The 26,792-nt window shown below is 43.0% G+C and overlaps 1 protein-coding gene across 1 annotated transcript in view; it reads left to right on the top strand.

Moving 5' to 3' along the window:
* GRIP1 (glutamate receptor interacting protein 1) overlaps positions 1–26,792 on the top strand; it is a 399,879-nt gene that overhangs the window by 224,270 nt on the left and 148,817 nt on the right. The window contains 3 exon segments of the mRNA XM_033958481.1: positions 14,391–14,560; positions 14,736–14,891; positions 16,013–16,199. Of these exon segments, the coding sequence (XP_033814372.1) occupies positions 14,391–14,560; positions 14,736–14,891; positions 16,013–16,199 (513 nt within the window).

The following is a 26,792-nucleotide window of genomic DNA, read 5'->3' as shown; positions in this document are numbered from 1 at the left end:
CCCCTACATTCAGCTGTTTAAATGCCCAGACCACCACTACGTTTACACTTATACCCCCGCGACGTCTACACTTATACCCCATAATGAATCAAAAAAACGCCTAAGCCCCAAACATCCAACACAAGGGCCTTTAGGCGAAGGATGAGCCAGTCCTTCGCCTAAAAGCTGGATTCTGCAACCGGTGTCTGTCAAAAACAACACCGGTTACAGAATCTACCCCCCCCAGGGCGGGGTTTCAGCCGCCTGGGCCAATCCAGCCCCATTCTGGAGCCGTCTGGCCTGCTGGTCGCGGGGGGTCGCGGGGAGGGCCGATCAGGGGTTCGGGGGGTTGGTCGTTGGGGGGGGAGTTATGTCAAGGGCAGGAGGGCCTGGGATCCCTCCTGCCTGTATTGTAGTGGGGGGTGGAGGGTAGGGGGTCCACCTGGGCAAGAGGAGTTGGGCTCCCTCTTGCCCCGATATCGTCAGGGGGTCATCGGTGCCACGGGGCAGGAGGGGTTGGGCTCCCTCCTGCCCCGATATATGTGAGGGGGTGATGGATCGTGGCAGGAGAGATGCCTCATCTTCCCTACCGTGATACCATCACTCCTCTACCCGAACTGCTGCGACCCGCGGCAGGAGAGATAGGGCATCTCTCCTGCCGCAGGTCGCAGCAGTTCAGGTAGAGGAGTGATGGCATCACGGTAGGGGAGATGAGGCATCTCTCCTGCCACGATCATTGCTGTAGGGGGTAGGCAGGTTGCTGGGGCTGCTGAGCTGATCGCAGCAGCCACGATCAGCTCAGCGGCCCCTATTTCGGCACTTAGACCCGTTTTGACTTCGTCTAAGTCAAAAACGTATAAGTGCTAACTAGGCAACCTGCCTAAGGTTTTGGTTATACCTGCTGCACACCTAGGCGCGAAACATGTCGGGTCAGGCTCCCAGATGTTGGCCGATGCAGAGATATATGATAAAATAATTGAAGAAAAATAGAAAACGTAAATTTAAATGCAAAAAAACTAGACACTAGTATTGGACTACTGGTTAATGCACCAGAGCCAATGATGAAAGTCACCACGTAATTTCTTCCCGCGGTTCAAAATGACAACAGCAGTGGAGTGGTGGGACTGAGGCTTTTGCATTTAATCAATTACTACTTTAAGAGAAGATTTGGTATCTAGTCCTATTTCTTCCCATTAAATTACTGTATTATATGGATGGATCTTAAGGCTGGAATAACACAACTAGCATAGCCATTATTCAAGTGCTTTAAGTGGATCATGTTTAGGGCATTTTCCACTTGGAAGAGATGCGACTGAGTCTGACTTATGAAATGGACCTGGTCCAGTTCTGGTCGCAAAACCGCCCTGCACACACTCTGTCGCCTCTCAGATATCTGGAGACAGTCTCTTTAGGAAGAAAGGATGCTCAGGCTCAGGTTTGTCCCAAAGAGATTGTCCATTTATGAGTTTTTCATCCATTTTTATAGTATTATACATGGGTCAGTTTTTTCAGCATATGACTGTGGGAAAGACCATATTTGGTAACAGGATACATAAAAGCAACTAAAAAGAAGTAGCAAGTATAAGGGGGGGCTTTGGTGGGAAGTTTCATAATACTGTCCTTTTGTCTAAGATTTGAGCAAATGTTTCATTCTTAGCAAAAGTTGCTTATCTAAATGAGAAGCAGAATCGCTCAGCTAGAACAGAACACAAAAATAAAAATGACCTTGTGCTTGCTTAGGAAAGTGAAGTTTCTTAGCAAAGTGAAAACTTTCTGTTTCAGCACAAGCATGAATAGAAAAAATTACTTACAGAGAAAATTACTTACTAGGAATATATGTGAAGGAATATATATGTGCCCCTTCAATCCCCTCTTACGTCATGAAAATGACATCATAAGTGCACAGCATGAGCTTGAAGGGAGAGATATTCCAGATATGTCTCTCGAGGAGGGGGGTTTAGGAGCAGTAATACGAGCAGTACAACATATGAGCAGTCTAAAAATTACATAAACGACAAAGATACAAATAATAATAGAGATGATAACAATAATAAGGTCTTTAACCCATCCCTGCATCCAACTAAAGTACTGATCCCAAGGATTAGATAAACCAGAGTTACGTTTGAGTTCAGCAGAGAGGTCTTCTAATTTCTGAATGGCCATAGTAACCTTACTCGTGGGACCTGTATTGTCAGGAATAAAGGTGCAACAGGATAAAGTACTGGGGAGAATTTTACAGACCCTCCCCTTCTCAGCAAGGATCATATCCAGGGCCATGCGATTTTGCAAAGTCATCTGAGAAGTGGGGCCTAACTGATCAGCAATATCTTGCAAGGCGTCCCTAGTGTAGTTCACAAAGCGTTGCTGATTATAATAAATGTAATTAATCCAATCAACATTCTTATTGATAGTGATAAGGGGAATAAGAGACTCGAACCCAGCCTTAACTTGGTCTCGGGCCTTGAATTCAACTGGGACCCCTCTTGGGACCCCTATGGCATCTATGTATACATGCGGATCAAAAGTACCAAGGAGGTCACGTTTATGTCGGGGTAAAGAGGAGGAGGAACCTTGCAAAGAGGAAGGGTGCCCTTCAGAGAAGATATGCAGCGGTATGATAACCTTAGCTAAAGCGCACTGGCCTGTCCACTGGCTGGGTAATTTAACACGGAGCCGAAGGTCTCCACAGAGCCAGTAAATATCACCTAGGGTGAAAATCTGATGCTGCAATAGTGGGGCATACATATAATCCAAGACAGAACAATAACCGGGGGGGAAAATTTGCCTAAAAAACTACCTTGTGTCAGATTAGAAACATGACATGTGTAATTACCCTCATAGATGGTAATGGCAATATCAGGTCTTTTCTTTCCAGGCAGCAAAGAGTATTTGGAACGCCACAGCGCACAAAGGGGATCAGTGGAATTAGAGGAAGTATTGGTAAAAAACCCCAAGAAACATGGTTGGATACTAGGAGGGAGGTCCAAAGGTACAGTTCCTAAATGGGGTCTAGCTTGAGCACATATGTAACAATTACTCTTATTATGTTGATCAGCAGTGAATTTCAACCATTCTAGCCAGAGGTTACGCTCTGAAAATCCTTCCTCAACAGCCATAGTATCTTCAAAGTTGGGGTTGGCAATGGCTATCATGTCAGTAAGTTTATTTAATTTGGGTGCCAGTGGATTAGTTTGGGGAGACCCACAAAATGGCGGGAGAGGATGAGTGGAGGTAGATAGATCCCGTTAGAAAAACTGATGGGGCTGATAGCTAGACCCACCCTTAAACCACATGCCCATAACATACAACCTGAACTCTCCATGACGAACACAATATACCAAACACTAAAATCAATAGCAACCTGGATGAAAGATCACAAACTGAAATTGAACCCAGATAAAATGAAATTCATCCTCCTAGAAAACAACAAAATACCAACCATAACCAACATTGAAATCAACGCAATCAACTACCCCATACAAACCACCCTAAAACTGCTAGGAATAACTATCGACAGATGCTGCACCATGCAATCGCAAATCAATAAAACAATACAAAAGTCATTCTTAGTCATGAGAAACTTAAGACAAGTTCGGAAATTCTTCGAGAAAACTCAATTCCAGCTCATAGTTCAGTCCTTAATACTAGGCCTACTTGACTTCTGTAATATCTTCTACTTCCCATGCCCTACAACCATAACAAAACAACTAAAAACTATCCAAAACACAGCACTAAGACTCATCTACTCATTAAAGAAACATGATCACATTACAGAAGCATATCTCCAATCGCACTGGCTTCCGATCCCAGCAAGAATACAATTTAAATTCTACTGCCTACTATTTAAGACTTTGTACGGAGACAGTCCAAACTACCTGAATAACCGCCTCATCCACAACACCGCAACCAGACATAGAAAAACTCACACCCCATTCTCATACCCCCCAATTAAGGAGGTCAAACGGAAAAAACTATATGATGGCCTTCTGGTCACTCAAGCAGCCAAACTAGACAACCAAATCGCCAATCTACTGATGGCATCCCTCGACTACAAGACTTTTAGAAAAGAAATAAAGACCATACTCTTCAAGAAAACTCTGAAAAAAGAAATAATACTGCAAGTCTCAAACTCAACCTCTCACTAAAGCCAATTACCCCAAACAAATAACTTTACCCATTTCTCACTCTTTTTGAAAATGACCAATTTTTTTTTTTTTTTTTGTAAGTTCTTGTAATACATCTTGGATAATTCTTTTGTGATCCGCCTTGAACTGCAAGGTAATGGCGGAATAGAAATCCCTAATTTAATGTAATGTAATGTACATGCCTTCATCAGTAGGTCTAGGGTTGCCAATTGTAAGAGAAAGCTTCATAATATGTCCAGCAACACCGTTCCCATAACAGTTTCCAATCTTACGAAGGGTCATATGGCTAAGCAGAGATTTACCATTTTGGTCCATTCTTTTCTGAGCACTGTCCAGTTTATAAGCCCAGTCAGTGCCAGTGTTCCACCCTACCGCTCCCCAGGACGCACACTTATCCCCCCAATGTGAGTCAGTAACATATGTATATGTCTTTAGTTTTAGGAATATCACGGAACCAATGGCACTACCATGCGGCATCAATTGATGAGCAGTCCATAATGTCACAATAATCAAAGGAGAAGGTGGCCACGTGCACATTGCTGGAATTATACCAAAAGGTAGTATGCTGTCTATCTTTCTGGATTCCAATTGAAGAGCAACCCTTGCAAGGAGGTATTCCAGCTTGACATTTTTCACAAAGAAGTGCCAGGGGTGCTGTTTACAGATGAGTACAGTGCTGGGATATCATTTACAGATGAGTATGGACAGAAAGTGTTGTGGACCCAGGACACATCATCCCTGTAGACACAGTTGGAAATTATTCATACAGGAAGAAAAACTAGCAGCAACGCTGCTAGGAGGAGAATGATAAAGTTGGTGGAATGCTGTGACGAGATCATCGTGCTGTTCCACTGGAGGGGGTGAGGTCTGCGCAGGGACGGCTTGCTTCTGGGGTTTTAGGTTAACCCTCTTCAAGCGACTTGCATGGATCCAAACAGGAGACTCCTCAGTGAGTACAGCGGTCCTGGTCGCAGCAATCAAAGTGGTGGGAGGGCCAAAGGGAAAGTCCGTCTGCTTCCTATCCTTGGAAAGCTTCTAGACGATGACTACGTCGCCAGGCTAGAAGGAATGGGTAGGAATCTGTGGAGAGAAAGGAGAGGTGCAAGACACGTTTCTTTCAACATGCCTTAATGTTTCAATGAGCTTTCGGACGTATTCTTCTGTATCAAGGGGAGATCACTACTTTCAATTATTGTGTGTTTGTCTACCCATGGGGTGGGGAAAGGTCATCCCATGAGAATCTCAAAGGGAGAGTATCCAATGGTGCAGTGAGGCTGCATCCTAATTTCAGCTAGAACAATAGGGAGGAATTTCTTCCAATTCACAAACGTGCCAGCTGTGGCTTTCCTGATTTTGTCCTTGATAGTTCTGTTCATGCATTCGACAATACCGGAAATTTCCACTCAATGTGGAGTGCGGTAGCTAAATCTTTGCATACTCTGGCAGTGAAAGCAGGACCATTGTCTGAGTTAATGTGTGTGGGGCATTCCCACCTAGGGATGATTTCGTGAAGTAAAATGTTCACCACAGTCTGAGCTGTTTCATTTGTGGTGGGAAAAACTTCAGGCCATCGGGAGAACATGTCAACAATAACAAGGGCATAATCCTGTCGGGTCCTGGTGACATGAGGAATATGATTAAAGTCAATCTGTAAGTGTGTAAAAGGAGAAGTGGGGTAAGTAAGGTGCTGGTGTGGTGCTTTATGGGGTATGTTGGGATTAGCGCGGAGACAGGTTAGACATCGAGCTATATATGTCTGTATAAGGGAGCGAAGGTTAAGAATGAAAAAATCACTAGCAAGAAGTTGATGACCAATGCCATGATATTGGGCATTGAATAAGGGGGAGCTAGCGGCTAGTATACAGGGTTTCTCCTCTTTGCACCAAAGTCCGTCCAAAGGGCGGCTTTGGGCACTGGCCAGTTGCCAGGCATCAAGTTCAGAGGGGGTAACAAAGGATTGAAGCTGAGAAAAAAGAGAGGAAGGGGGAAAAGCAGGGGGGAAAGAAGAGGAAGGAGAACAGAGGAAGGAGGGGGGTCCAAAGCAGCTTGTTTAGCAGTGCAGTCGGCCAGAGCATTACCTCTGGCAACTTCAGTCTGAAGACCAGTGTGTGCGCGACAATGAATGATAGCAACTGCAGCAGGCAAGAGTAAGGCAGAGAAAAGGTCCGAAACAAGGGAAGAATGGGAAATGGGCTTACCATCAGCTGCCACAAAGCCACAACGTTGCCAGATAACACCGTGGTCGTGTACAACACCAAAGGCATATTTTGAATCAGTGTAAATGTTAATGCGTTCACCAGAGAAAAGGTGGCAGGCGCGAATAAGGGCAATGAGTTCAGCAGCCTGGGCCGAGGGATAGTGGAGGGAAGAGGCCTCATGGACAGTGTCAGGGAGTTCAACCACAGCATATCCTGTGTGGAAGGTGTCATTAGGGCAGGAGCAGGAGCCATCAACAAAAATGGAGGAAGTATCAGGGAGAGGGGTGGAGGACAAGTCAGGGTGGGGAGAAGTGTCTTGGTGTATCAGAGAGACACAGGAATGATCAGGAGGAAGGGTATCCTGTTCACCCTTGAGGCCCAAAAGACCATTTAAAAGGAGGGTGGGGCCGTCAGTCGGGGAAGAATACCTGATGGTGAGATTGGGATTAGAAAAAAGGATAACCTCATAACCACTAAGGCGCTGAGCAGACATGTGCTGGGTATGAATGTAATGTAATGTAATTTATTTCTTATATACCGCTACATCCGTTAGGTTCTAAGCGGTTTGAAGAAAATATACATTAAGATTATAAATGAGAAGTAAGAAGGTACTTAAAAAATTCCCTTACTGTCCCGAAGGTTCACAATCTAACTAAAGTACCTGGAAATTAATAAAGAAGAGAAAATAAAGATGGTTGAAAAAAGAAAAATTCTATGTGAACTTATAGGATGGAAATTAAACTGACAGTGAAGAACTGTATGAAAAATACATATGGAATGCAGTTAGAGAGGGTAGGTTACAATGAATGTTGCGAAGGAGGGCTTGGACATTGTGAGAAGTATGAAGGGTAGTGGGGTAACCAAGGGTCAGAGGAGTGGCCATCTCTACCACCATAGCACATGCAGCCAGGGCTCTCAAGCAGGCAGGCATGCCTTGTACTTGAACAGGAGTGACTTTAGAAAAAAAGGCAACAGGGCGTAATTTACCACCATGATCTTGTGCCAGGACACCCGCCATGGTTTTACAATTGTCTCGAGCAAAGAGGTGAAACATTTGGTCATAATCAGGGAGACCCAGGCCTGGGCTAGAAACCAAAGCACATTTCAAATGTCCAAAAGCATCCAACATTTCTTTAGTCCATCTGATAAGATCAGTCATTTCAGGACCTAGGGTCTGTCTCAGAATCTGGTCAAAGAAGGAACAATCAGGGATCCATTGGCGGCAGTAACCAATCATACCAAGAAAAGTAAGCATGTCTTTCTTGGTAGCTGGGCGGGGCAGACCCAGAACAGCAGCAATGCAAGAAGTGCTAATTTTCCTCTGACCATGAGACAGGACAAAACCCAGGTATTCCACCTCAGATTTACACCGTTGCAGTTTCTTTTGTGACACCTTGTGACCACACGCAGACAACCATTGTAAAAGGTCCAAACTATCAGCCTGACAGGTCTCCTGAGTTATGGAACATAGGAGGAGGTCATCCACATACTGGATGAGAACAGAACCATGAGGGGCCATCCATGGCTGCAGAGTAGCCCGAAGGACAATGGAGAACACCACAGAGGAGTCAACATAGCCCTGGGGCATTCTACACCAAGTATACTGCTGTTGCTGGAAGGTGAAGGCAAAAAGGGGCTGAGTAGCCTCATCAACAGGGACAGAAAAGAAAGCATTCTTCAGGTCAATGACAAGAAAATAGTGGCTGCAGGTGGAATGGAGGAGAGGAGGGAAGGAACGTCAGGGACAATGGGTGCAATGGGAATCACCAAAGCATTGACAGCACTAAGGTCTTGGACGAAACGGGGGGTGCCATCAGCTTTAACAGCAGGATTGATGGGCATATTGTAGGAGGAAATGGTGGTTTTAATAATACCAGAGGAAAGAAAGGAAGCAATCAGTGGAATCATGGCCCTCTCCTTTTCCCGGGAGAGCGGGTACTGCTTGATGAAAACGGGAGTGAGTAATATCAGAGAAGCATGATAGGGGGTGTATGAAATAGAGCCTACATCAGTGTCAGCGGAAGCTCAGACCGGGGAGTCTGGGGGAAGGGGCAAAAGTGTGTCAGGGCAAGTGGAAAGGTAAAGGGTGGACGGAGGACGAATGGGAATGACGGAGGAAAAGACATGCAAATCTCTTGTATCATCTGTAGTGAGCTGAATGAGGAGAGGGAAGAAAAGATCTCGACCAAGAAGACTAACAGGGCAATGGGGAATAATAAGAAAGGAGTGCTGGAATAGAGTGGAGCCTGGATCTGAATGGGCTATAGACAAGGGTGTAGTACGGTAGGATTTAGTCAAAACCCCATTAATTCCCATAGAAGGTTCAGCATTCATGCGCGGACCCTGATAGTAGTCCTCACTGATGGTGCTACAAGTGGCACCCGAATCTACAAGGAAAGGCACTGGACTCCCCTGGACAATAAGAGATATCATGGGGGAATCCTTGGCGAAGGCAGAGACCAAAGTGAATGCTGGGGTGTAAACCTCTGGGCCCCTTCATTGGGAAGTTGGGGTGTGTGCCATGAGATGGGAAAACGAGGAGGAACAGCAGATGGTCCCGCAGTGGTGGGAGGGATAGGCACCACAGGTGGGGCGGACTGAACTGGCAATGTGGGGGTCTGGGGTGTGGGCATTGATTAAGCCAGTGGCCAGGGTCCCCACAATTGAAACATCCAGTTCATCTGGATGGGTTGTTACCACCACGACTGGAGGCAGGGGCCCAATCCCTGCAAAACCCGCGACCCCCTCTTCCGCGAGGAGCAGACAGTCGCGGTCCCCAGGTGGGTGGCTGGCCCTGATAATGCAGGATTTCCCGGGGTTTAGAGATCTCAAAGCAACCTGTGGCTTCCTTTTCCATTAATTTATTCTGAAAATCAGCACGAGAACTAGTGGGCCATTCCGAAATCATTTGTTTGACCAGAATTTGCAAGGGAGAGCGGAGGTTAGAAAGGAAAGTCTGAATAAATAGGGATTCCATATTTGCATGAGCTTTGAGACCTGCCTCTTGGGTCCAGGTTTAATTAAACCTCTTCCAGAAATCCACAACAGTTTCACTGGATTTCTGTTTGCAAGCTACGGCAGTGGGAAGGGAAGATCTAGACTTAAAACATCTGTCAAGCTCTGCCTGCAATTCATTCCACATAACAGCATTTCCTGCTTCAGTATTAAGTTTATAAGTTGTAGCAATGACAGTGGCGGGCTCTAGAATACTAATACTGGGGACTTTAGACCAGTCCCAGGGAGAACTGTGTCCAACAATGCCATCTATAATGAGGCGCATATCTTCCGGCGTATAATTTCGACCCTTGCATGCTCGCTTCAGGTAGTGAAACGTGGCACTAGCAGAGACATGAGGCTTGGGGCAGTGTTTAATAATCTTGTTAATGTCTTCTAATTCAATGGGTTTCTTTAAGAGGGTATCCCGCACTGTAAGAAAGGGCATTTGTTCTTGCATCAACTCTTGTACTTCCCTAACCCTTTGAGTGCTGCTGCGAGTGTGGATGGGTGAAAAAGAGATTACCGGCTCCTGGATGGTGGGGCTGGTGGTGGATATAGTGGACGATGGTATGGCTTGGGGCAAAGTTTCATTAACCTGTCCCGATGCAGCTGCACCGGACAGGATGGGAGGTGGAGGAGGATGAGAAGATAGAGCGAGAGTGGTGCCGACAAGGAGGTCAATATCATCATTAGATAAGGAGGGATAAAGTTTAAGAGGAGCACTGGGTGATGGAACTTGTAAATTATATGGAGGAGGACTGGCAGCACAGATAGATTTTTCTGCAGCATGTAATTGGGCAGAAGAGAGATTGAACAGCTTGGAGTTTTTTCTTTGGCAGTAGCTGACTAATAGGGAGCATATGTAAGCCAATTAATGCCTCCCCTTCTCATGTATTCTTTGTATCAATGCGGGTCCCCTGAATAGTATGGCCATGCCTCATGATCCCCCAAACACAAACCCTTTACCATATCCATGTGGAACTTATCATTTGCCCCGTCTCGGGGTAATGGACTCAACTATGAAGTCTTTCAGTCCAACCAGCCATATTATCTACCCAAGGTCACACACACGGGCAACATAAGCCTTACAAGTCTCATCTTTTTTAGGAGAGGGGGAACCTTACTGCCTTTCTGACCCATTACAAAACAATATAGCAATGCACAAGTCTCGCTTACCTTACCTTATATGCAAGATAAAGTAATATACAATACAATACAAATCTTATACTCCATGAGTCTTATATCTAAGCGATAGAAAGAAAAAAGCGCATGCATAAAGTGTTAACCCCACAGACGACAGAGTAGGCAGGTGTCTCTATAAGTACTATCGTTCTTCCCAAAAGAACGTGCAGCCGCTCACATACGCGCCAGGAGTTCCCAAAACTCTGCAATAGACTTCCCAAAAGTCTTACTAACAGATAAAGGTTTGGAACAGGATGCCAATACCAGTGAGAATTAAAGAACAGAACTCAAAATTCAGAAATACTCACATGGCATCGGTACTTTCCAATCCAATCCCGGAACACGAGCCCCCAGCTGAAATGGACCTGGTCCGGATCAGGTCCCAAAACTGCCCTGCACACACTCTGTTGCCTCTCAGATATCTGGAGACAGTCTCTTTAGGAAGAAAGGACGCTCAGGCTCAGGATTGTCCCAAAGAGATTGTCCATTTATGAGTTTCTCATTCATTTTTATTATAGCATTATACATGGGTCAGTTTTTTCAGCATATGACTGTAGGAAAGACCATATTTGGTAACAGGATATATAAAGGCAACTAAAAAGAAGTAGCAAACATAAGGGGGACTTTGGTGGAAAGTTTCATAATACTGTCCTTTTGTCTAAGGTTTGAGCAAATGTTTCATTCTTAACAAAAGTTGCTTATCTAAATGAGAAGCAGAATCGCTCAGCTAGAACAGAACACAAAAAGAAAAATGACCTTGTGCTTGCTTAGGAAAGTGAAGTTTCTTAGCAAAGTGAAAACTTTCTGTTTCAGCACAAGCATGAATAGAAAAAATTACTTACAGAGAAAATTACTTACAATGAATATATGTGAAGGAATATATATGTGCACCTTCAATTTACTAGATTTGGATGAAGACATTACAAGGACTTTTGTGATTAAGGAAAACTTCAGCAATGAGGCCTATTTTCTTCGTTAAAAGACCATTTGTGCAGAGCGCTCACAAACTGTGGCTATCCAACATGCTCGTTAAGCCCTGTAATACAAGATTTCTGAATAGCTCTTTTTTTTATTATTATTTATACTTTTACAAATTAACATGTCAATCAGTACTTGAAGGAAATATAACAATCCAATAAGAAAAACAAATATTAATTATAAAATAATGCCACATAGTAACTATGAGTAAAGTCCACAATCTGAAAGGAGAAGGAATCAATCACTTCCAAGGGTAGTTGGTTTCAAGAAATAAACTAAATTAATGCAATACAAATAACAGAGTGCAGTTGGAGTTATTTAACTAATGGCCTGCTGGGTTGATTCCATGGAGGTATCTGGAATTCTTGTGGTTACTTTACCTTCAAGAAAAAACTGCAATTGATTGGGTTCATAAAAAATATATCTATTACTCTGATAAGTAATGCAACATTTACAGGGGAAACGTAATTGAAAAGTTGCCCCTAAACTCAAAACAGACTGACGACAAGCCAAGAACTTCTTACGTCTGGCTTGTGTCCACTTGGATACATCAGGAAATATAGAAATTTTGAATCCATGAGATTCCACCTTTTCAGTCCTATAGAATAGACGAAGAATTGCTTCTTTATCTTGAAGAAAGACAAAAGTTACCAATAAAGTAGCTCTAGTCATTAAATCTTCTTGCGATGTCTCCAGCATACCAGTGAGATCCAATTCTCCCGGTATGGCGTTCCCTTTATCTTTATCCTCCTTTGATAAATTTAAGTAATATATCTTTTGTAATGGTGGCATGTTATTTTCAGGAACTTTCAAAACAGTGTTCAAAAAAGAATGAAATAGATCCCTAGGAGATTGAAACTTGGAAACAGGAAAATTTAAAAGTCTCAAATTCAAGTTCCTATTAGCATTTTCCAAATTTTCAATTTTCCTAGCAAGTAAAACTTTCTCCTTAAGTTGTAAATTAGTAGTAATCTTCCCATCTGCCACAGATTTCTCCAATTTGTCCATTCTAAGAGACTGTTGCTGGAGTTTCTCTTCAAAAGTTTTAAATTTACTATTAGTATTTTGTGTGGAAAGTATAATTTGGGAGCATACCTTATGTAAAGTCTCCATAGCGCTCCATAATGCCTCCATGTCAATCACCGCTGGTTTAATCAGGGGAGCAGGGGTAGCTATTCCGGGGGACTCCACCATAGGATCCATCTCCACCTTCCCCGCTTCCCGCTGACTTTCAGGTCCTCTGGTTTCCAATGCTGACTGTATGGAAGTCAGCATGCTGTGGTTTCCATCCGGGGTCAGGGGTGAGACCTGCAGCGTCGCCGGAGACATCAATTCCGGCGCTTCCTGTGCGTCTGAGGGCGTCCCCGACATCATCCTGGGACGCGGAGGAACTCCAGGCCCAAAGGGGCTAAGCGAAACGTAGCCTTCCAGGACCGAGGTCTGCCCTCCTCGGTCAGCGGATGCGCCCTCTCCAATTGGGACAACGTAGGATGTTATTGCCGCTTGCCGAGTCAGTGAAGTGGAAGAGGAGGCAGGAAGCACACTCCTCTGCTTACCCCTGCGCTTTGGCATAGCAGGTAAATTTCTATAAGAAAAAGTTGAAAGATTAAAAAAAATGCCAAACATAGCAGGAGCCACTTGGTAGCTCGACTCACTCCGACGCCATCTTGATTCCTTCTCTGAATAGCTCTTAATACCATTTGGTTCAAGGCAATTTGCATTAAAAAAGCCATAATAATAGTGTAATATGTGGAATATCTGTATGACACTGTTTTTGATTAAAAATCAATAAAGAATAAAAAAAAAAAAAGCCATAATAATTCTATGGGAAAATACAATTCCTTGGATAAAAAGATGTTCTTACAATTCTTTAACTAAAAGTACTAACTTTACAACCTATCATATAAAAAATGTTTTTAACATTCTATGAAATTTCCAATAACTAACTTCTGTCCTTATTTGTATAGGTAAATCATTCCAAATAACAATAGCAGTATACTGTATGTAAAAGAAGAATTAAATTGTACAATAAATGCAAATGAAATAAGTTTGCATCTACTAGCTCTCCAATTCATGCAGATTTTCTCAAACATATTCATTATGGGTATCCTGAAAACCTTACTGGCAATGGGGTCTCTGGGACAAGTTTGGGAAGTTCTGCATTATCATCTGACCAATATAAACATTAGAGAATTTTTTGGATTGCCCTATAAAGATAGTCCCCTACATACTAGTATGAAATAAAAAATCACTTGTGTGACAGTTCCTTTGCAGACTATTAACAGAGTTGTTTATCATTCCCTTCCCCAGTAATATTTAACCCACTAGCTAATGCCAAGTATTCAATTACCAACCAAAAACGGATGGTTAGATAAGTTGGCTAGAGGCTGGCTATCTAATAGAAATTGCAGTGTGGGATTCAAATTCAGATTATGGGTATAGTAGGTAAGTGACCTACCAATTGCACCAATTCAAAATTTTTGGGATTCCCCTATAGTCTTCTTATTAGTTGGCAATCGTTTGACATTGACATTGAATTTGGATGTTAAATGACTTATCTTTTCCAAATCTGAATGCAATGCATCATTTCATATACATGTACAGATGCTTGTAATCTAAATTGTAATTGAGGCAATGGAGAGTGAAACAGTTTGCCCAAGGTGACAAGGAATGTCACTAGCAGAATTGGCATTTGAATCCTGGTTCTCTGCTTGCAGCTAAAAACATTTGGCTTCTTCTCCTCTAGTAAGAAATCGAGCTCCTCATTTCTTCAGGTGTATACTGCTAGACTTGTGGAAAGGAAGCATCTTTTAGTCTAATTATCCTTGACAACTTAAATTTGAAAATCTATAATAATTCTGAGGTTCAAAAACATAATATTCTAATAATTATCAGTTTCCTCTTTGTACAGATGTGGTGCATTACATGTTGGAGATCAAATTTTGTCTATTAATGGTAATGATGTAGAGAATTGTACGTTAGCAGAAGCAACTCAACTCTTAACCACTGCCTCAGAAAATATCAAGCTGAAGATTCTTCCTCATCATCAGACGCTGTTAGCATTGAAGGGACCTGACCATGGTGAGGCACTGTGCTTTTTCCCTTTGCCTTCATACAATTACTGTTATTACTGAAACTGCTAAAATCCTGAAGTAAAAATTTATTTGTTTTTGCTATATCTATAGGCATCATTAATGAAATATACTGCCATTTGCTCTAGTAGAATACTATGTGCTATATCTTCAATCTCTTCCAGCAGCTGTGATGTCATCTGCCATTTTTCCTACCTCCATGAGTGCATACAGCCTGAGTTCACTGAATACAGGAACTCTACCTCGGAGCCTTTATCCTGGAAGTCCACATGAAACGCTGATGAGGAGACGAATGAAGAAGAAAGATTTTAAAAGCTCATGTAAGTACTATTAAATTTTCACAAGACTATATCATATGAAAACTGGACTGAATAAACAATGAGATCATACTCTTCTTTAACCTTGAATATAGTAGTGTGATAGCTATGTTAGTTCATTTTAAAAGTTAATAAATAAAGCACTAAATGGAAAATAAAATGATACCTTTTTACGGCACCAGCTGGCTCTTCTTGAAGTTGACGATCCATCTCAAGTCAAGACCCCATTTTGGGGCTATTTTTTGGCCCCAAAACTTTGGTTTATATTCAAGTATACACACTAGTATGTATAGTTCAAGATATCCAGCGAGCAGTTTATCCCAAAATTTTTCCCTTCAAGATCATAGCTCAAACAGAGGAAAATCAGTCCAGTTCCAATTCTGTCCTCTAGAGCAGGGCTGCCCAAGTCCGGTCCTCGAGATCTACTGGCAGGCAGGTTTTCAGGATATCCACAATGAATATGCATGAGAAAGATTTGCCTGCACTACCTTCTTGGTATGCAAATCTCTCTCATGCATATTCATTGTGGATATCCTGAAAACCTGGCCTGCCAGTAGATCTCGAGGACTGAACTTGGGCAGCCCTGCTCTAGAGTATCAGGAAACAGCATGTTGGTAATTGCCATCCCATACTCTTACATTCCAGAGTCTGGTCCTCACAATGTCCTCAATATTTCTGTCCCATCTTGGAACAGGGGATTTCCATTGGCACAATGAAAGTCCTGCTAGAAGCAAGGCACTTCTGCTCCTACTTCTCCTGCCTGGGATGTCTTTTCCCCAAACGATCCCTCTTATCCCAAGCAGGGCTTCATGGGAAAGTCCCACATTAAAATATGCTAAGCCCATTTCGTAACACATCTTAGTAAAAGTGCCCTACCTGTGTATTTATTTGTTTCTATATTTACTTATCTGCCCTTTTACAAAACCGTAGCGTGTTTTTTTGCGCTGGCCACTGTGGTAACATCTCTGATGCTCATAGGAATTCTATGAGAATCAGAGAAAATTTGCAAGAAACTGGTAATTTATAGACAAGAATATAAATCCGAGAGGCATATATTTGATAAAAGATTGCATTATACTGTGCTTAGGTGAAGATGTTTCCATGTGCTGTGCTTTTATTTATAGTGTCTTTGGCCTCTACTGCTCTGGGTTTGGCTGGACAGGTTGTCCGCACTGAAAACACAGAAGTAGTCCTAACGTCTGACCCCATCCTAGGGTTTGGAATACAGCTCCAAGGTAGTGTGTTTGCCACTGAGACTATGTCTTCACCACCCTTGATTTCATATATTGATCCGGACAGCCCAGCAGAAAGGTATGACATTTTCAGATTTAGGCTGAGCTTTTTTTCTGAGCTAGTCTGGAAAAGCATTTTGAATTTCTTTTTTGTAATATTTTGTTTGTATTTTCAAAAAATATTCAGGTCAATATTCAGTAGCAGCGGCAATTGTCTTTATTAAACGCTAGCAGCAGCCTTTAAAAAAAATGGTATACTGTGCTCAGCATTGCTATCCAGATAAGCAGCAGCACTAAATAATACAGTCACCATCGCCACTGCTGGCTATAACAGTAGCAGCAATATTCAACCGCAAATGGGACAGTTATATAAGTAGATGCCTCCTTTTAGGCATCTCAGTGCCTTATGGTGAAAGTCTATTCAGTAATGGCATTTAGGAACCCAGATGCTAGGGTAACTTGGCATCTGTGCACCTTACATTTAGGGGCATGTGGTTATACCAGCCATAGACCTAGTGTAACTGGTTGCACCTAAATGCAGCTTTCATTGGCTCTCAAACCTGTCCTGGGGAACCCCCAGTCAGTTGGGTTTTCAAAATATCCCTAATGAATATGCATAAAGCCTATGCTTGGGGGGGTTATATTTAATTAAACAGCTGCCTATTGTATTACTCAAACTTTTAAAACCAGCTATTAAACATTCAATACAAACTAGTACTATTTTAATTAATTCAATTTTTTAATATTATCTATCACAGTTCATTTCATATACAGTACATAAGATATCAATAATTCATTTATAAATATCATAATTCAGTTAGTGAACCTAATTCCCATCAACTCACATTCACTTTTCAACATTCACACATACTACAGTCATTGTGATTACTTTTATCCAAAATTGGATCTTAGTTTGTCAGTCCATAATCATCAAATCAGAGAAGCTTGAAACCGGAAGTTGCACAGTAGTCTAACACATGGAAATCACACATTTTTAAACACATCCGGCAGGCCCCTCTGCCTTCACAATGATCCTGTTCTTCAATTTGCAAAGCATTCAGCATGAGAGAGATTTGCATATAACGGAGATGTGAGGCATGCAAATCTGGCTCATGTGTATTCATTGGGGATATCCTGAAATCCCGATTGGCTGGGGGACCCCAGGATAGGTTTGAGAACCACTGCTCTAAGTAATGTACATAACAGAAAGCAGGCCCATATCCTGCCCATGCTCCATCCATAAGTACACCCACTCTTGGATTTGCATGTTTTGCATACCGATATAGAATTGCTAGGGTTACCATATGGCTCCAGAAAAGAGAGGACGGATTGAGACATCCAGGTTTTTCTTCCACTGAAAGCAATGGAAGTAAGAAGGACAGATAGAAATATCTGGGTTTTACTTCCATTGAAAGCAATGGAAGTGAAACCTGGATGTCTCAATCCATCCTCCTTTTACTAGAGCCATAAGGTAACCCTAAGAATTGCACTTATAGCTTTAACATATAAGTACCAATTTTAGGTGCATTTGCACATTTAAAGGGGCACACACTCTTAAGTGCTTGTTTTAGAATTGCCCTTTTTCTGTCTAAGCCAGGGGTAGGGAACTCCGGTCCTCGAGAGCCGTATTCCAGTTGGGTTTTCAGGATTTCCCCAATGAATATGCATGAAATCTATTTGCATGCACTGCTTTCAATGCATATTCATTGGGGAAATCCTGAAAACCCAACTGGAATACGGCTCTCGAGGACCGGAGTTCCAAACCCCTGGTCTAAGCAGTTTAATTTAGAGCAACCTTTTTCTGACCTAAATTAAACACTTTGGGGCTGATATTCAGACTGCATGAGGCAGCCCACCTAAGTCCTGCAGTCTGCAGCTGAGCCCAGATATTCAATGCCAGGCAATTTGTGGTGACCAGCATTGAATATCTGGCTTCATTTTTGGCTGCAGCACCTTAGCCAATTAACACCTCCCCCACTTTTATAAAACCATGAAAGAGGTTTTTAGCGTCGGCCAGCGTGCTGAATTTTCTGCGCTGCTCTGATGATCATAGAGTTCCTATGAGTATTGGAACAGCACAAAGTATTCAGCGCTCTGGCCGGGGCTAAAAATTTCTTGTGCGGTTTTGTGAAAAGGGAGGGGGGTAAGCCAATATTCAGCACTAACCAGCTAAGTGCTTAGCAGTGAAAGATGGGTCTGCTCTTTAGGTGCCCCACTATTTCAAATAATCAGTGTGAATGATCACATTATTTGAAATAGTAGGGTGTTTATTATGTTTGTGTTGTTGCGTTCCCCCATGCCGCTCTTTTTCTCTGCTATTTAGGTGGCCTATTTTGGCCACTAAACTTAGCCAGTTAGCGCTGAATCTTCATATTTAACCAGTTAAATTGTGTGACTTAGCCGGTTAGTGGCTAACTGCTAAGCGCAGATATTAAGCAGAGATAACCAGCTATCTTGCACTGAATAATAGCGCTTAGCTGGATAAATGCAATTTAACCTGCCAGGCCGGTTCTGGCCAATTAAATACTGCTGAATATCGGGTGATTTATGTATATGGAGCATTCTGCCCTTACAGTGTCCTAACTTCACCATGGTACTACAGATATGAAGGGTAATTTTATTCCAAGATGTATAGGTTGTTAGCAGGAAGGTGCTTAATTTGGTATTTTTCACTCCATAAGATGCACTTTTTTCCACCCAAATGTCAGTGCGTCTTATGCAGCGAAGATGCAAATTTTTACTGCACATTGGGATTCCCGGCCGCTCGACGCACACAACATGCTGGCCATTCACAAGCTGAGGCTGCTCACAATGGAATGTTTCCTGCCCTGAGCTCGCCAAGCCCGCTCAAAAAGGAGGACCGCTGCCTGCCTCACTCTTTCACTGGACAAGCCCACCCAACTGACACTGTAACTACACGGTGGACCCTTTCTCTCGCTGCTCCACGGCAGCGGCATCTCTCAGCGACATGCTGGACCAGCAGAAGCAATCTGCCATTGATGGGAAAACAACGTGCCAGAATCCAGCGGGCCCAGGAGCTCCCAGTCACACAAGCTGCCCGATCACACCCGCTGAGCTTGCCCGAAAGGCTGCCACCTGCCTTCCCTTTCCACCCCTGCTTAGGAAGGACTCGCGAGAACTGACGCAGCCATTCAGGCAGCGGCGCGGGACCAGCATGCACCTGCCTTTTTTGCCACTCAATTTAGTAATCAATTTTACAAAATCTTGTTTTCAGCTTTAATTCTGAACATGAGACTTCAGTCTAACTCAGAAAGGAAAGGGTTTTAAATCAGTGGAACACATCCTTGAGTGGAATGATATTTTTAAATTAATTAGCAGCAGCTGTAGATTATCTTGGGATCTCAGGGCCTGCCTGGGGACATAGGGATTTACAAAATCTAATAGATATTTGGCATGATATATATTCTCTTAAGGGGCTAAATATACTGTATATAACATGGGCGTAAATGCTTTCTATGTTTGATGGATATAAATATACAAAAGAGGTAGAGTGTGTAGTTTTGGCCTGTAATGGTGACCACAGGCCCCAATCTCTTCTTGGGATCCTTTGGTGGACTACAGAGGTGGCAGTGAGGCAAAAAATTAAATTTAATCATGGATGAACTAGGTACAGAGGATCCTTGGTCATAAAAAAGTGTAAAATCTGAGATGATTTAATATAGGCCACTTTTCTGAAAAATATCCAAAATGGATAACAGCAGAGTAAAATATAATTAAACAGATGCTGCTGTAGGTAGGGAAATGAACATACAGATAGATCTAGCCCTGTCCTGTGCCCTGTCCCTACCTGCCTGCTAGCCACTAGGCCTGCCTGCCATGTGTCCTGTCCTAGACTACCACTAGACCACCAGAGGGGGGACAGGGTGCAGAGCTTGGCAAGGAGTGTGGGGTTGGGTGCAGAGCTTGGTAGGGAGAATTTGGTTCAGAATATTTTTTTCTTGTTTTCCTCCTCTAAATCTAGGATGCGTCTTATGGAGCGAAAAATACAGTATATAGGTGCCTATGTGACTAAAAAACACTAGTGCAGATCCAGGAAAACTAGTACCTATAAAGAACTGCCATTACTCCTGCTCTCAAGCAGGTGTAAATGTTAGCATATACTTTACGCATGGGCACATTTATTTTATGAAATTCCCATATAAATCACAACTCTGCCTATATTTATTTATTTATATATATTTAGTATTTATATACTGCTTATAGCCTAAGCAGTTTAAATTCAGGTAATCAAGCATTTTCCCTATCTATCTCAGCGGGCTCACGGTCTATCTAATATACCTGTGGAAGTGGAAGATTAAGTGACTTGCCTATGATCACAATCCTACTTTCACTCAACCCCTGGGAATGTTTACTGAAAAAGTATGCATTAATTTACACTTTGCATACTTTTAGGCATGTTTATGTAACTAAAATTACATTTTCTGGTGTAATATGTCTAGGAGTCCTGGCTATAGATAATATCCCTTTTCTCATGAGTTGTGTTGCAGAAGGATGAAATTTACATTCTTCAATTCTACCTCCTTCTTCAGTGGATGTAATGTCCTCTTCAGTTTTCCCTTGTGCAACAAAGGTTGAGAAGTGCTATTCTGATCTACTCTGGTCCTTTTTTTCTTATTTTTGTGTTTTTGTCCAAATCTGGAGATTTTTTGGTGCTCCAGAGGTTCCCAGTGTCCCTGAGACAGCTTTGCCTGGGAGAGGACGCAATCTCTGGGAAAGAAGTCTGCAACTAGCAGGGAAACCCTCGGGGTACCTGCCTAGCTAGCCTGCAGTCATACTTTTGGAGCTCGGGGTCCATTCCCTTAGTAGCTGGCTCACATCCTGATTAATTTGATGCTTGAGCGCAGGCTGTTTGGCCCCCATAATGGTCCAGTCATGCTTTGACGGGTACCGACTGTTTTTACTCCTTCCTTGTCAGGTGGAACCGTGGGGGATTGAGGTTTCAGTCTGACTCTGGTCCGACTGGCAGCCCGAAGATTGCAACATGTGGATTTCTTTTGGTTGACTGAGGCAGTCTTCACATTCTAGCTTCTGTGACAGCTGAAACAGACTAGCACCAGCACAGACAGGCTTTTGTAGCTTATGGGAAAATTGGGTGGACGGGTCTAAAACTGCACGTTTCAAGCATTTCTGGGGCTGAATTTAGGGTCTATCACCTCCAAAACCCCTTCCCAGAGTTTTTGACCTTTTATTTGGTTTTCCCTGGACATTTTTGGCACAACCACACTGCTGCAGCAACCATCTTGGATTTCTCAGTTTTTGTTTAAAAGTCTCAAAACCCTTAAATTTTGCAAGAAATTACTTGGGATGGACCCCTCAGACTGTGATACCCCTATATCATGCCAGATTTGGCTGGATGGTAGGCTGAGGAGTGTCCATGTGCCATGTGCCAAGGAGCACATAAGAGAGAGGTGGGAGCCTTGGGCTTAGCCACTCATTGTACCTCTAGGGCTAGGGGATCACAGATGGCTCCTTTGTCTGGAGAAAAAAATCCCCTCCAGAACCTTGGGATAGCAATTTGGGCGAAGCGTATGGGCATGGATGCCATGGAGTCCAAGAGGAGACCGAGGGATGTCTTGAAGGGGTCCTTGGAACCTTCCAGTCAGGGCTTTACCCCTGATTTTTTAAGTCTAATGTGGATGGCCTACTTAAATTGTTGGGGTTCTCAGGCTCCGGCAGAAGGTACACCAATGGCTACTCAAGGTGGTTTGTCCACTGCAAATACATATTCTCCAGTAGAAGTCCTTGGGCATGGTCCAGAAGTCCAGTCAGAGAAGGAAGTCTGGATCTATGCTATTGCTGTCCCAGAGTGAATCTTCTCTTGTGGGAGATGTGGAAGCCCATGCAGAGACTGTAAGTCCAGAGGCAGTAGTAGCACTGGACAGGGGGAGGACACAACTGTATGCCATCTGTTCAAGTCGACAGCCTTATTGGAGCTTATTTCTGAGACAGTGAAAGAATTATAACTGGATTCTCCGCAGTCGTCTGCTACACAGTGCTCTATTATGAGTGCTTCCCAGGCTCAGATTTCATTTTTTTCCTTGCATCCTGATCTCACTCCCTTATTTACAGAGCATTGAGAGACCTTGGATGGCTCCCTACAGGTGGATAAGACTATGTCAAAGCTTTACCCTATAGCTCCTGAATTTCAGCAGTTATTTGTCAAGCCAAAGGTAGATTCGCTGGTAGTGCAGGTTACCAAGCGTATTTCCCTCCCTAGTGAAGGGGGAGTAATGTTAAAGGATGCACAGAACTGCAGGGTGGATGTTATCCTTAAGCAGCAATTTGAAGCCTTATCTTTGGGAGTTAATGCCTCTTTCAATGCACACACCTGTCATATGAGCATCTGTCAGATTCCGGTCATGGATGACAACATCTACCCTCAGCTAGTAATGGATTGATTATGTAGCGGATGCCCTGTATGACATTAGCAGAGTCTTGAGCAAGGTGTCTGCTTATTCAGTCTCCATCCGCTGAATGCTTTGGATCAGGCAGAGAGCGGGAGGTTCAGCTTTGAAAGCCACTTTAAAACAGGTTTCCCTTTAAGGGGCAGATGTTCTTCATTAAAAGGCTTTTTGTCCTTATGGCCAGTGTGGCAGACGGCAGACCTCATGCTCCTAGAGGGTCTAGGCAAGGTACTTTTCCTGGCTCAAGACGTTTTTGCCAGTACTCCAGAGGAACTCGTATCCAGAGAACATATCAGAATTCTCAGCAGAAGAACAGAAACTCAAGGTGTTCACAGTCTTCTGGTCTGCATCCCCCTGCGGTCTCCAAAAAGTCTCAATGACACCAGGTCTATAGCCGTGCTTCTGCAGATAGGAGGAAGGTTAATGGCCTATTGGGAGACGTGGCCACAGATTAGCTAGGACTACTGGGTCCTGGAGATAATACAAGTAAGATACTACAAACTCGAATCTAGCTACCCCCAGTGGACTATGTAAGGATTGACCCCCAAAATATGAGGTGGGGTTATGTGAGGCGCCCTTACAAACGCCAGGTCCCGAGTTCAATACCATCACAGAAGATTCACCAGGAAGTAGACTCAAATGAGAAGCACAGCCAGAGGTGATTGCATAAAGAATATATTATAGAAATAGGCTTACAGAACAATAAGATTCATAAACATTACAATTAGGAGAGAGCAAAGTTCCAGAGATAGAGAGCAAGAGATAGAGAGAGAGAGAGATAAGTTTTATAATTACAGAGAATGCTTCTGTTCTTGTGAATGAGAGAGAATAGGTGTTGTGAGGACAGAGGTGTGGAGAGAAAGGTGGTAGTGGTGGGGGGTGTTCCCAGCTTCAGATCCCAGAGATTGAGCAAGAGAGGGGGGATGTAAGAGGAGCCTTTTATAGCTTGGAATCTTATTTTAAATATAGAATCTATTGAACTTCAATTGAAGTTAAGCATCCCCATCCTTAGTAAACTGTGCTAGACAGGAAAAGAATAGACTGGTCAAATGTCATTTCCAGTATGCCTCTGACAATCTGTGCACCTGGACCCATTGTATATCCTAAGCTGTCCATCCTAAGCATCAGACATTAACACATCTTCTTAACACCTTTTCGCACCTTTTTACTGCCAGATCCTCTAAGCACTGATTGAATTAAGATTATTTGAAACAGTCTGCCTGGATACTTACTGTATGTGATCTATCTGTATCAACATCCCAGAGTCAGATTGATATAATTTCCCATAGGCCTTTGCTGACATTAGTTATGCCAACTAAAAATGCTGATTGCTAGACTGACAGACTACTTTCTGGACTCTTTGGCTGGACTGTCGGAGAAGGTGGTCAGAGTCTGAGCAACAGTATAAAGGCCCTTAGACATTCGAGCCATTCATCCCATTCTTCCTGTAGAATCAGGCTTGTGCAGATATTCAACATATTTCATACTTCCCAAGAAAGACTCAGATGACTTGAGACCAATCCTGGATATGATGTCAGTCAATGTAGAGCTAAAGGTGCCATGATTCTGCTTGGAGACTGTTCATTTGGTCATTATTATGGTTGCACCAGGGGAATTCCTGGCCTCTCTGGATTTGACGGAGGCCTATCTCCATATTTCCATATTTCCGAAGTACAGAAGGTTTTTGAGATTTCATGTGCTAGGGAGACATTTTCAGTTCTCTGCTCTTCCCTTCAGTCTGGTGACAGCTCACCTCAGAAAAGAGGGAATTCAGGTACATCCTTATTTGGATGATTGGCTGATCAGAGCCTCGACCAAGATGAAAGAAGAGAGAGCGCAGTGTCCCAGTGATCCAGCTATTGCAGGACTTGAGCTGGATTGTCAACTTCTGAAAGAGTCACCTGGAGCCGACCCAGATTCTGGAGTATTTGGGAATCCATTTCAACAAAGCGGAAGGTTATGTCTTCCTTACCAAGCCACACAAACAGTAGCTTACAAAGCAGATTTCAGACTTCCTGAAGTCTTGGCACTATCTCCAGGTACTAGGGTCTATGACAGTATTCATAGAAGTAGTCCCTTAGGCAAAAGCTCATAGGCATCCTCTCTAGGACTCTCTATTGTACCGATGGCTCCCACAAATGGATTCACTCCAGAAGTCACTAGCCTGGACGGTGGAAGCATGGTAGAGCTGTGAACAAAGCTGCCCTGTGAACTTCTAAAAGCTAAGTTACTCAGCATTTCATATTCTGCTCTTTTCACTGGTTTTCAGCATTATATCTGCTTAATTTCTCTTCTCATCCCTATTTCTTACTAAAAAAAAAAAAAGCACAAAAAAATAAACCCTTCTCTTTCCTCTGTTAAATCTTATTTCCTCTTTCCCTTTCCCTTCATAGGAATAAGGGTAAGACTTATAGTCCCACCAACCCCAGGGACCACTATTCATATATAGAGACCCATATAATCAGGACTACTCAAATCAAGTCACTTCACAACCAATCAAGATGACCTTTATTCTATGCAATCACTGCGGTGCTTTAATTCCAAGACATACTATTTGGAGGCTTAAGGCTTGCCCCATCTGTCTTCAACTTGCCAGTATTAAGGAGGAGCTCTGCAAACTTAAACAGGAATTGAATACAATTAAAGCAGCTTCCATCACTCCACAAAATCATACCAACTTACCACCTCTACCTCAAAGAATAAAACAGCCCAGGAATAAATGGGTCACAGTAGGCTCAGGAAGACTGCGACATGTAACACAGAAACATCCACCTTCACTAATATTACCTCTACAGAATTCCTTCGTTCCACTAGTGCACTGCGATACTCAGGAAAACAGAAGGGAGGTGGGACTGGAACCAATGAAGGTAACTCAAGAGAACAAGCGCACCCTAACTACAAATAAAAAAGCCAAAACCAGAAAACTATTACTGTTGGGGGATTCCATCATCAGAGGCATTAACCTTGGAACACAGGGAGAGGAGACCAAAATAGTGAAATGTCTTCCAGGATCCTCAGCTACCAGGAGTTCCAGGCAAATACTGACTATAATTAAGGAAGAAACTAAGGATTTTAACACTGATGTTGTTATCCATCTGGGAACAAATGACCTGGCCAACAACTCCACACTTGCAGCACAGAAAGCTTTTCGGGAGCTTGGTGAGGGTGTGAAACCTTTTGTAAAGACTTTAGCTTTTTCTGAAATACTGCCTGCATATGGAAAGGGAGAGCAAAGAGTGAAAAACACAGAGGACTTTAATAGATGGCTCAGAGCCCTGGTGTCATCAAGAAGGCTTCAGGTACATAGGAGGATGGGGAAATACATTGAAGGACAAGAAGCTATATTGCACTGATGAGCTACATATTACTACAGCAGGAAAAAGAAACCTTGCAGAGAAATTTAGACAATATTTTTCTAGGCATTTAAACTAGAAGGTGGGGGTGGTGTATGTATGAAGGACAATTATAGAGACCACCCCCGGCAAAAGAAAAGATGTGATAGTAGTAAAGGCTGCAACATAAGCAATATCAGCAACTCATTTCTTAGTATTGCAACGGAAAGTGAAACGACACAAAAATCCATACGAAAAAGGAGATTATCGCTGAAAAATAGCTGGAAAGCGATAACCACAAATGCTCGCAGTCTAAGCAACAAAGTTCATGATCTGCAAGCCCTGATATTAGAGGCAGATCTAGATATTGTTGCTATCACAGAAACATCGGTCAGTGAATCACATGGATGGGATGCAAACATACCGGGATATAATCTTTTTAAGAAGGACAGAAATGGTCATAAAGGTGGAGGAGTAGCTCTCTATGTAAAGATCAATATCCAAGCGACCGAAATGCAAGGGACCTGGGGAGAGGAAGAAGCGATATGGATTGCTCTGAAAAGAGAAGATGGAACTTCTATCTACGTGGGTGTAGTCTACAGACCTCCGACTCAATCGCAGCAAATTGATAAGGATCTGATTGTGGATATCCAAAAGTTTGGAAGGAAAGAGGAGGTTCTGCTGTTGGGAGATTTCAACTTGCCGGATGCGGACTGGAATGTTCCGTCTGCGGAATCGGAAAGAAGTAGGGAGATTGTGGATGCCTTTCAAGAGGCTCTGCTCAGACAAATGGTGACGGAACCTACAAGGGAAAAAGTGATATTGGATCTGGTCCTCACAAATGGAGAGAGTATCTCTAATGTTCGAGTGGGTGCTCACCTGGGTAGTAGCGATCATCAAACGGTTTGGTTTGAT

Source organism: Geotrypetes seraphini, chromosome 9 (assembly GCF_902459505.1).
Source record: "Geotrypetes seraphini chromosome 9, aGeoSer1.1, whole genome shotgun sequence".
Lineage (NCBI taxonomy): Eukaryota > Metazoa > Chordata > Amphibia > Gymnophiona > Dermophiidae > Geotrypetes > Geotrypetes seraphini.
This window is presented reverse-complemented; position numbering and strand designations above follow the sequence as displayed.